Source organism: Bombina bombina, chromosome 10 (genome assembly GCF_027579735.1).
Source record: "Bombina bombina isolate aBomBom1 chromosome 10, aBomBom1.pri, whole genome shotgun sequence".
NCBI lineage: Eukaryota > Metazoa > Chordata > Amphibia > Anura > Bombinatoridae > Bombina > Bombina bombina.
The window spans coordinates 179,079,788-179,091,515 of record NC_069508.1 but is presented as its reverse complement, the minus strand read 5'-3'; the positions used below and the strand labels follow the sequence as shown (position 1 = coordinate 179,091,515).

General features: G+C 39.7%; 1 protein-coding gene across 1 annotated transcript in view; it reads right to left on the bottom strand.

Moving 5' to 3' along the window:
- Nucleotides 1-1,478: 1,478 nt before the first annotated feature.
- Nucleotides 1,479-11,728, bottom strand: part of KIF2C (kinesin family member 2C) — a gene marked incomplete at its 3' end in the record, with an annotated part of 134,559 nt that continues 124,309 nt past the window's right edge. Inside the window, 3 exon segments of the mRNA XM_053693538.1 lie at nucleotides 1,479-1,593; nucleotides 1,852-1,919; nucleotides 3,623-3,733. Of these exon segments, the coding sequence (XP_053549513.1) occupies nucleotides 1,479-1,593; nucleotides 1,852-1,919; nucleotides 3,623-3,733 (294 nt within the window).

The window sequence follows — 11,728 nt, the reverse complement described above, 5'->3', positions numbered from 1 at the left end:
AACCAAGCCCAAAGGGGAATACGATACCAAATGACGCCTTCAGAAACTCTTTTCTATGTATCAGAGCTCCTCACACATGCATCTGCATGTCATGCTTCTCAAAAACAAGTGCGCAATACAGGCGCGAAAATGAGACTCTGCCTATGATTAGGGAAAGCCCCTAGAGAATAAGGTGTCCAATACAGTGCCTGCCGGTTATTTTACAAAATTCCCAAGATTAAAATAATTCCTCAAGGCTATGGAGTATAAAATATGTTTATATATAAATCGATTTAGCCCAGAAAATGTCTACAGTCTTAAAAAGCCCTTGTGAAGCCCTTTTTTTCTGTCTGTAATAAAAATGGCTTACCGGATCCCATAGGGAAAATGACAGCTTCCAGCATTACATCGTCTTGTTAGAATGTGTCATACCTCAAGCAGCAAAAGTCTGCTCACTGTTCCCCCAACTGAAGTTAATTCCTCTCAACAGTCCTGTGTGGAAACAGCCATCGATTTTAGTAACGGTTGCTAAAATCATTTTCCTCTTACAAACAGAAATCTTCATCTCTTTCCTGTTTCAGAGTAAATAGTACATACCAGCACTATTTTAAAATAACAAACTCTTGATTGAATAATAAAAACTACAGTTAAACACTAAAAAACTCTAAGCCATCTCCGTGGAGATGTTGCCTGTACAACGGCAAAGAGAATGACTGGGGAAGGCGGAGCCTAGGAGGGATCATGTGACCAGCTTTGCTGGGCTCTTTGCCATTTCCTGTTGGGGAGGAGAATATCCCACAAGTAAGGATGACGCCGTGGACCGGACACACCTATGTTGGAGAAACTAGGTATATGTGAGGGGTTTGGGAAACTATGCCTCCTCCTAGTGGTAGGAATGTATTCCCATATGTAATGGATTGTGAACTCACATCACACCTATATGAAAGAAAGTTTAGAATAAAATGTAACTTATTGCGAGAAAATATTTACAGAGCTTAGATTACTGATTCTACGCGTTTCATGCCGCAAGACATAACTAGGATTGCCTCATATCCATGACAAACCCAAAATTTCTCTCAGGATTCTGATAGAGAATAAAACTTCACACTTTCCAAATTAACTTTATCAAATTTGCTTAATTCTCTACACATCCTTTCTTGAAGCAGCAATGCACTACTGGGAGCTTGCTGAATGCATGGGGTAAGCCAATAAAACAATGAATACAAGTGCCGCCACCAATTAACAGCTCATGAGCCTACCTAGGTATCCTTTTCAACACATTAATAAGAAGTCAATTGAGAGTTTAAAATCACATGCTCTATCTGAATCATGGAAAAAAATAAATATTTTCCATCCCCTTTAATTGGTAGTATAGTACATGGGGAAAAAACCTGACAAAGGATATACAAATAAAATGAAGTGCATTTTGCAACATGCACACTTTGAATAACTTTAGAGAAGTTGAATAGTCTATGCTAAGACAATATATGGTTACTCACATCATCCTGCAGCAGGGATCCTCCCAAGGAAGCATTAGACCCATCACTATCTTCAGTCTCCATCGGATTATGGTTATCAGTACTTTCACCATTGTTTGGGCTAAGTTCTTTAACTCTGGTTAAGGAAAAGACTGTTAAATAAATCTGCAAAGTGTGGTGTTTCTTATACAGCAGTAGCTGCCAACATTTCAACCAAAATTGTGTTAAAATCTTTAGGTTAGACTGGGAGGGAAAATGCGGCTTTACGGTTCGCTGTTGCAAAAAAGAGGTAAAGAATAAAAAAGCAACACAAGAAATGGGATAATGCCACAATATAAAAAGTAAACAAGGAAGCGCATCAGTTTAAACCCAGAGAAAGCAGAAACAGCAGTACCTGTCTGCATATCTTAGCGTGTTCAGAGAATACTCGCACGAGTTGATCCCAGGTGAAATCATAGCAATCTGTAGGCAGAAAAAAATAAATAAATAATAATTTAAGCCAGATAACTTGGTAGCCAAGCAACACAAAATGTATTACATCTTGGTTAACACTTAAATGATCACTAAACAATAGAATAGCATAATCAATAGACAATGTAAAAGCACTTTCTTAGAATTTCACTTAAGTAGTTTTTTTTCCAGACAATTTTCAGTTAGTTTATTTTCCCTTCCACTGCATAATGTGACAGCCATCAGCCAATCACAATTCATATACTGTACCTATATACTCTGAATCTTGCACATGCTCAGTAGGAGCTGGTGCCTCAGAAAATGCATATAAAAAGATTGTGCAGATAACCAGTTAAAACTAGTCACACTGTGCAAAGCAGCCTTTATAATCACATTATACAGCCTGCTGCTTGGTAGTATGTGGGTAAAGGGTATGATCAAACTTCTGTTTTATTGTCTAGGGAACTTGCCACCTGCTAGATGGATTTTGCCTCAATGCTAATCTTCAGTTTTATTTTCTATAGGGCCTAATTGCAGACAGATTAATATGGATTAACGAGGATAAGACAAGTACAGCCATCTTTATAGACATCGTAAAATAAAATTTAAGAAAAAGTTAGAGCATTAAAAAGGATTCCGTTTAATCATACAATACACAATTTAATATGCTTTCACAGTAATTTAAAGGAGCTGTACGTTAATGTTGTGCACTATGCCGTGCATACAAATTTAAAAACAACTTTTCAATTTACTTCAATTATAAGTGACAGTCTACTCCAAAAATGTTATTGCTTAAAAAGAGATAATCCCTTTATTACCTATTCCCCAGTTTGGCATAACCAACACTTATATTAATATACTTTTTACCTCTGATGACCTTGTATCCAAGCATCTGCAGACTGCCCCATTATCACATGGCAATTTTCTATTGACTTGCATTTTAACAAATTAGTGCAGTCAGTGTCATGAACAACTCCAGAGGAGAAAGCACAATGCTTTCTATATGGCCCACATGAATTGCCAATCTCTTGTGAAAAGCTAAAAAAACATGTGATAAGAGACCGTCTGTAGTGGCTTAGAAACAGGCATAAATTTAGAGGTTTAAATGTTATAAAAGTATAATATAACAATGATTGTTGTGCAAAGCTTGGGAATAGGTAATAAAGGCATTATCTATCTTTTTAATCATTTTTTAACGTAGACTGTCCCTGTAATTGTTTTGCTAGTTTTGTAGTAATCTTAGTTGACCTCAGGCAACGTTAGCGATTCAGCAACAGTGTTAGCAACAATGTTTATAGCAATGTTGTACATTGTTGCAAAAAGCTGCCATATGTGTGATATACTTTTACTTGTACTATGCTAGACTACCTAGTCTTACTCTTCGAAGGATAAAGAGAACAAAGCAAATTAGATAACAGAAGTAAATTGGGAACCTTGACATTCCTATATGCTGCACAATAATTGTCTGATATTTATCAGCCAATTTATCTGTCCCTAAGTGGCCACAGCAAAAAACCCCACAAAAAACAAAAAACAAACAAAAAACAAACAAAAAAAACACACACTTATAAAAGATCATCAAGGGATGTGTCCCAGGCCTACACGAAAAATGCATTAAATTCTTGTAAAACATTTACATGCAGTGAATTATTTCTGATGCATAAACCCCCCCCCCCCACTAAGGTCCATTTGATAAGCAAGTGTATTTCAATTACCATGCATGTTCTAGAATTCTCTCCAATAAAGGAATCCCGCAGAACCTGGGTGAGTTTACTCTCCCGAAAAGGAGTGTGTGATTTATTCTGTCCAAGTGCACGGATACATTCCTGAAAAAAACAAAAAAAGTATAACCAAAGCACTTTAAGTGAAAGAAAAAAAAACAAAACAATTTATGTAAGAACTTACCTGATAAATTCATTTATTTTATATTGGCAAGAATCGATGAGCTAGTGACGTATGGGAAATACAATCCTACCAGGAGGGGCAAAGTTTCCCAAACCTCAAAATGCCTATAAATACACCCCTCACCACACCCACAATTAAATTTAATGAATAGCCAAGTAGTGGGGTGATAAAGAAAGGAGTAAAAAGCATCAACCAAAGTAATTTGGAAATAACTGCTTTATACAAAAAAATCATAACCACCATAAAAAGGGTGGGCCTCATGGACTCTTGCCAATATGAAAGAAATGAATTTATCAGGTAAGTTCTTACATAAATTATGTTTTCTTTCATGTAATTGGCAAGAGTCCATGAGCTAGTAACGTATGGGATAGCAATACCCAAGATGTGAAACTCCACGCAAGAGTCACTAGAGAGTGAGGGATAAAAATAAAAACAGCCATTTTCCGTTGAAAAAAAAGAATCCACAACCCACAATATAAGTTTAATCTTTAAATGACAAGAAAAACTTAAAACATCAGCAGAAGAATCAAACTGAAACAGCTGCCTGAAGAACTTTTCTACAAAAAACTGCTTCTGAAGAAGCAAATACATCAAAAAGGTAGAATTTAGTAAATGGATGCAAAGAGGACCAAGTTGCCGCTTTGCAAATCTGATCAACTGAAGCTTCATTCTTAAAAGCCCACTAAGTGGAGACTGATCTAGTAGAATGAGCTGTAATTCTGAGGCAGGGTTTTACCCCGACTCCAAATAAGCTTGATGAATCAAAAGCTTTAACCAAGAAGCCAAGGAAATAGCAGAAGCCTTCTGACCTTTTCTAGGACCAGAAAATAAAACAAATAGACTGGAAGTCTTCCTGAAATCTTTAGTAGCTTCAACATAATATTTCAAAGCTCTTACCACATCCAAAGAATGTAAGGATCTTTCCAAAGAATTCTTAGGATTAGGACACAAGGAAGGGACAACAATTTCTCTACTAATGTTATTAGAATTAACAACCTTTGGAAAAAAATTGAAATGAAGTCCACAAAACCGCCTTATCCTGATGAAAAATCAGAAAAGGAAACTCACAAGAAAGAGCAGATAGCTCAGAAACTCTTCTAGCAGAAGAGATAGCCAAAAGGAACAACACTTTCCAAGAAAGTAGTTTAATGTCCAAAGAATGCATAGGCTCAAATGGAGGAGCCTTTAACGCCTTCAAAACCAAATTAAGACTCCAAGGAGGAGAAATTGATTTAATTACTGGCTTAATACGATCTAAAGCCTGTACAAAACAGTGAACAGGAAGATAAGCAATCTGTGAAATAAAACAGAAAGAGCAGAGATTTGTCCCTTCAAGGAACTTGCAGACAAACCCTTATCCAAACCATCCTGAAGAAACTAAAATTCTAGGGATTCTAAAAGAATGCCAAGAGAATTTATGAGAAGAACACCATAAAATGTAGGTCTTCTAAACTCGATAATAAATCTTTACGAGCTTGTAACATAGTATTAATCACTGAGTCAGAGAAACCTCTGACTTAGAACTAAGCGTTCAATTTCCATACCTTCAAATTTAATGATTTGAGATCCTGATGGAAAAACGGACCTTGAGACAGTAGGTCCGGCCTTAAACTGAAGTGGCCAAGGTTGGCAACTGGACATCTGAACAAGATCCGCATACTAAAACCTTTGAGGCCATGCTGGAGCCACCAACACCACACAAACGATTGTTCCATGATGATTTTGGAGATCACTCTTGGAAGAACTAGAGGCGGGAAAATGTAAGCAGGATGATAACACCAAGGAAGTGTCAGCACATCCACTGCTTCCGCCTGAACATCCCTGGACCTGGACAGGTATCTAGGAAGTTTCTTGTTTAGATGAGAGGCCATGAGATCTCTCTGGCAGACCCCACATCTGAACAATCTGAGAAAACACATCTGGATGGAGAGACCACTGCCCCGGATGTAAAGTCTGACGGCTGAGATAATCCACTTCCCAATTGTCTACACCTGGGATATGCACCGCAGAGATAAGACAGGAGCTGGATTCCGCCCAAGCAAGTATCTGAGACACTTCTTTCATAGCTTGGGGACTGAGTCCCACCCTGATGATTGACATATGCCACAGTTGTGATATTGTCTGTATGAAAGCAAATGAATGGTTCTCTCTTCAACAGAGGCCAAGACTGAAGAGCTCTGAGAATTGCACGGAGTTCTAAAATATTGATTGGTAATCTTGCCTCTTGAGATTTCCAAACCCCTTGTGCTGTCAGAGATCCCCAAACGGCTCCCCAACCTGAAAGACCTGCATCTGTAGTGATCACAGTCCAGGTTGGCAAAGCAAAAGAAGCCCCTTGAACTAAACGCTGGTGATTTAACCACTAAGTCAGAGTGTCAAACATTGGGATTTAAGGATATTAACTGTGATATCTTTGTATAATCCCTGCACCACTGATTCAGCATACAAAGCTCAAGAGGTCTCATGTGAAAACGAGCAAAAGGAAATCGCATCCGATGCTGCAGTCATGAGGCCTAAAACTTCCATGCACATAGCCACTGAAGGGAATGACAGACTGAAGGTGCCGACAGGCTGCAACCAACTTCAAACGTCTCGTCTGTTAGAGACAGAGTCATGGACACTGAATCTATCTGGAAACCTAAAAAGGTGACCCTTGTAGGAGGAATCAAGAAACTTTTTGGTAAATTGATCCTCCAACCATGTTTTTGAAGAAACAACACTAGTTGATTTGTGTGAGATTCTGCAGAATGTAAAGACTGAGCTAGTACCAAGATATCGTCCAAATAATGAAACCCTGCAATACCCTGCTCTCCGATTACTGAGAGTAGGGCACCTAGAACCTTTGAAAAGATTCTTGGAGCTGTTGCTAGGCCAAATGGAAGAGCAACAAATTGGTAATGCTTGTCTAGAAAAGAGAATCTCAGGAACTGATAATGTTCTGGATGAATCGGAATATGAAGGTATGCATCCTGCAAGTCTATTGTAGACATATGTCCTTGCTGAACAAAAGGCAGAATAGTCCATAGTCACCATCTTGAAAGTTGGTACACTTACATAACGATTCAAAATTTTCAGATCCAGAACTGGTCTGAATGAATTTTTCTTCTTTGGGACAATGAATAGATTTGAATAAAACCGCAGACCTTGTTCCTGAAAAAGAACTGGCATGATTATCCCTGAAGACTCCAGGTCTGAAACACACTTCAGGAAAGTCTGAGCTTTTACTGGATTTGCTGGGATACGTGAGAAAAAAAAAAATCTTCTCACAGGAGGTCTTACTCTGAATCCTATTTGATACCCTTGAGAGAGAATCCATTGATTTTGGACAGAATTTATCCAAATCCTTAATCTGCCCCCTACCAGCTGAGCTGGAATGAGGGCCGCACCTTCATGCAGACTTAGGGGCTGACTTTGGTTTCTTAAATGGCTTGGATTTATTCCAATTTGAGGAAGGCTTCCAATTGGAAACAGATTCCTTGGGGGAAGGAGTAGATTTTTCTTCCTTAGTCTGACGAAAGGAACGAAAACGGTTAGAAGCCTTAGATTTACCCTTAGGTTTTTTATCCTGAGGCAAAAAACTTCCTTTCCCACAGTAACAGTTGAAATAGAATCCAACTGAGAACCAAATAAATTATTATCTTGGAAAGAAAGATTGTAATCTAGATTTAGATGTCATCAGTATTCCAAGATTTAAGCCACAAAGCTCTTCTAGCTTAAATAGCTAAAGACATGGATCTAACATCAATTTTTATATAAAAAATGGCATCACAAATAAAATGATTAGCATATTGCAGTAAGCAAATAATGCTAGATATGTCCGAATCCAATTCTTGTTGCACTAAATTCTCCAACCAGAAAGTTGATGCAGCCGCAACATCAGCCAAAGAAATTGCAGGTCTGAGAAGATGACCTGAATATAAATAGGCTTTCCTTAGATAAGATTCAAGCTTCCTAACTAAAGGATCCTTAAAGGAAGTACTATCTTCCATAGGAATAGTGGTACGTTTAGCAAGAGTAGAAATGCCCCATCAACTTTGGGGACTTTTTCCCAAAACTCTAGAATATGCTGATAAAGGATACAATTTTTTAAACCTTGAAGAAGGAATAAAAGTACCTGGCTTATTCCATTCCTTAGAAATCGTATCAGAAATAGCCTAAGGAATAGGAAAACTGAGGACTGGTTTCCTCAATATCCAAAGTAATTAACACTTCTTTTAATAAAGAACGCATATACTCTATTTTAATAAGTAGATTTGCCAGTATCAATATCTGAGGAAGGATCTTCTGAATCAGATAGATCCTCAGAGGAGGATAAATTATTAGGTTGTCTCATTTGAAATTTCATCAACTGAATGAGAAGTTTTAAAAGACCTTTTACGTTTATTAGAAGGTGGAAATGCAGACAAAGCCTTCTGAATAGAATCAGTAACAAAATCTTTAAAATTCATAGGTATATCATGTACATTAGAAGTTGAAGGAACTGCAACTGGCAATGTACTATTACTGATGGACACAATATCTGCATATAAAAGCCCATCATGACAACCATTACAAATGGCATTCAGAGATATAATTTCCACACTCTTACAACAAATGCACTTAGCTTTGGAGAACCGATGTCAGGCAGCAAAGTTCCAACAGATACTTCTGAGGGCGAGACATATAAAAGATGTAAAAGATTGCAAAATGTAAAAGAAAAAAAAAAAAAAAGCAAAATTCTCAATTTCCTTATACGACAGTTTCAGGAATGGGAAAAAATGCCAACAGCATAGCCCTCTGACATAGAAAAAGGCAAGAGGCAAACATCAATGGGGTATTAAATTAATGAAAAAATTTGGCGCCAAGTATGACGCACAACTTAACTGAAAATTCTTTGGCGCCAACAATAACCGGAAATGACACTCTCGTCACTAACGTAAGGCTTAGGCGGCAACTACGACTCCGGAAATGAAGTTGCTTCACGGACATACTTTTCGCGGCAAAAATTATTGAGCCAAAAATGACGCAATAAAGTCTAGCATTTGCTGCACACGCGGGTCTAATACCGCCCACAATTTGCAAGAAAAAGTAAATTTATGCTTACCTGATAAATTAATTTCTTCTACGATACGAGTCCACGGATTTCATCCTTCTGGGATTTATCCTCCTGCTAACAGGAAGTGGAAAAGAGCACCACAGCAGAGCTGTGTATATAGCTCCTCCCTTCCCTCCCAATCCAGTCATTTGACCAAAGTTAGGAAGAGAAAGGAAAAGCTAAAAGGTGCAGGTGGTGACTTAAGTTTATAAAAAGAAAAATATAATCTGTCTTAAAATGGACAGGGTGGGCCGTGGGTATCGTAGAAGAAATTAATTTATCAGGTAAGCATAAATTTACTTTTCTTTTACAAGATACGACGAGTCCACGGATTTCATCTTTACTTGTGGGATACAATACCAAAGCAACAGGACACGGATGAAAGGGAGGGACAAGACAAAAACCTAAACGGAAGGCACCACTGCTTGAAGAACCTTTCTCCCAAAAGCAGCCTCAGAAGAAGCAAAAGTATCAAATTTTTAAAATTTGGAAAACAAGTGTGAAGAGACGACCAAGTTGCAGCCTTGCAAATCTGTTCAAAAGCAGCATCATTTTTAAAAGCCCATGAGGAAGCCACAACCCTAGTAGAATGAGCTGTAATTCTTTCAGGAAGCTGCTGTCCAGCAGTCTCATACGCCAGGCGGATAATACTCTTAAGCCAAAAAGAAAGGGAGGTAGCAGTAGCTTTCTGGCCCCTACGCTTCTTGGAGAAAAGGCAAAATCCTGGGAATCCTAACTTTACTCCATGAGTAACCCTTTGATTCAACCCAAAAAAAGATATTTACTCCATATCTTATGATAGATCTTTCTGGTGACAGGCTTACGTGCCTGAATTCAAGTATCGATGACCGAATCAGAGAAACCCCGCTTAGATAAAATCAAGCGTTCAATCTCCAAGCAGTCAGCTGCAGAGAACCCAGATTTGGATGTTGGAAAGGACCTTGAATGAGAAGATCCTGTCGCACTGGAAGCTTCCACAGAGGCAGAGAGGACATGTCCACTAGATCTGCATACCAAGTCCTGCATGGCCATGCAGGCACGATTAGAATTACTGAAGCTCTCTCCTGTTTGATCCGAGCAATCACCCAGGGAAGGAGAGGAAACGGTGGTGGAAACACATAGGCTAGGTTGAACGACCAAGGCATCTATCAGTTCAGCCCGAGAAACACTCGACCTGGATCCGTATCTTGGGAGCTTGGCATTCTGTCGAGACGCCATCAGATCCAATTCCGGTTTGCCCCATCAGAGAATCAGTGAGGCAAATACCTCCGGATGGAGTTCCCACTCCCCCGGATGAAAAGCCTGTCGGCTTAAAAAGTCCGCTTCCCAGTTGTCTACTCCTGGGATGTAGATTGCTGATAGATAACAAGAGTGAGCCTTCGCAAAGCAAATTATCTTGGATACCTCTGTCATCGCTAAGGAACTCCTCGTTCCTCCCTGATGATTGATGTAAGCTACAGTCGTGATGTTGTCCGACTGGAATCTGATGAATCTGGCAGAAGCCAACTGAGGCCACGCCTGAAGCGCATTGAATATTGCTCTCAATTCCAGAATATTGATTGGAAGTAGAGACTCCGCCTGAGTCCATACACCCTGAGCCTTCAGGGAATTCCAGACTGCACCCCAGCCTAGAAGGCTGGCGTCTGTTGTCACTATTACCCACGAGGGTCTGCGGAAACACGTCCCCTGAGACAGATGCTCCAGCGACAACCACCAAAGAAGAGATTTTCTGGTCTCTTGATCCAGATTTATCTGAGGGGATAAATCTGCATAGTCCCCATTCCACTGTCCGAGCATGCACAGTTGCAGTGGTCCGAGATGAAACCGAGCAAACTGAATGATGTCCATTGCCGCCACCATCAATCCAATTACTTCCATACACAGCCACTGATGGCCAAGAATTGGACTGAAGGGCTTGACAAGTATTTAAAATCTTTGACTTTCTGACCTCAGTCAGAAAAATCTTCATTGCTATAGAATCTATCAGGGTTCCCAAGAAGGGAACCTTTGTCTGAAGAATTAGTGAACTCTTTTCTAGATTCACCTTCCAACCGTGAGTTCTCAGAAAGGACAACACCTGTGTCTGTGTGAGACTTTGTTAGATAAGTCGACGCCTGAATCAAGATATCTTCCAGATAAGGCGCCACTGCTATGCCCCGCGGTCTGAGAACCGCCAGAAGGGACCCTAGAACCTTTGTGAAGATCCTGGGTGCTGTGGCCAACCCGAAAGGAAGAGCACAAATTGATGTTTGTCCAGGAAGGCAAACCTTAGGTATTGATGATGATCCTTGTGGATAGGAATATGAAGTTATGCATCCTTTAAGTCCACAGTAGCCATATATTGACTCTCCTGGATCATTGGTAAAATTGTTCGGATAGTCTCCATCTTGAAAGATGGGACTGAGAAACTGGTTTAGACTCTTGAGATCTAAGATGGGTCTGAATGTTCCCTCTTTTTTGGAAACCATGAAAAGATTTGAGTAAAACCTGTCCTTGTTCTAGTCTTGGAATGGGACAAATTACTCCCATAGTAGAGAGGTCTTTAACACAACGTAAGAACGCCTCTTTTTATCTGGTCTACAGACAATCGTGAAAGAAGAAATCTCCCTCTTGGGAGAAAACTTGAATTCCAGCTGATACCCGTGGGTCACGATTTCTAGTGTCCAGGGGTCCTGATCATCTCTTGCCCAAGCCTGGGCAAATAGAGAAAGTCTGCCCCCTACTGGATCCGGTCCCGGATCGGGGGCTGCCCCTTCATGCTGTCTTGGTAGCAGCAGCAGGCTTCTTGGGTTGTTTACCCTTGTTCCAAGTCTGGTTAGGTCTCCAGACGGACTTGGCCTGC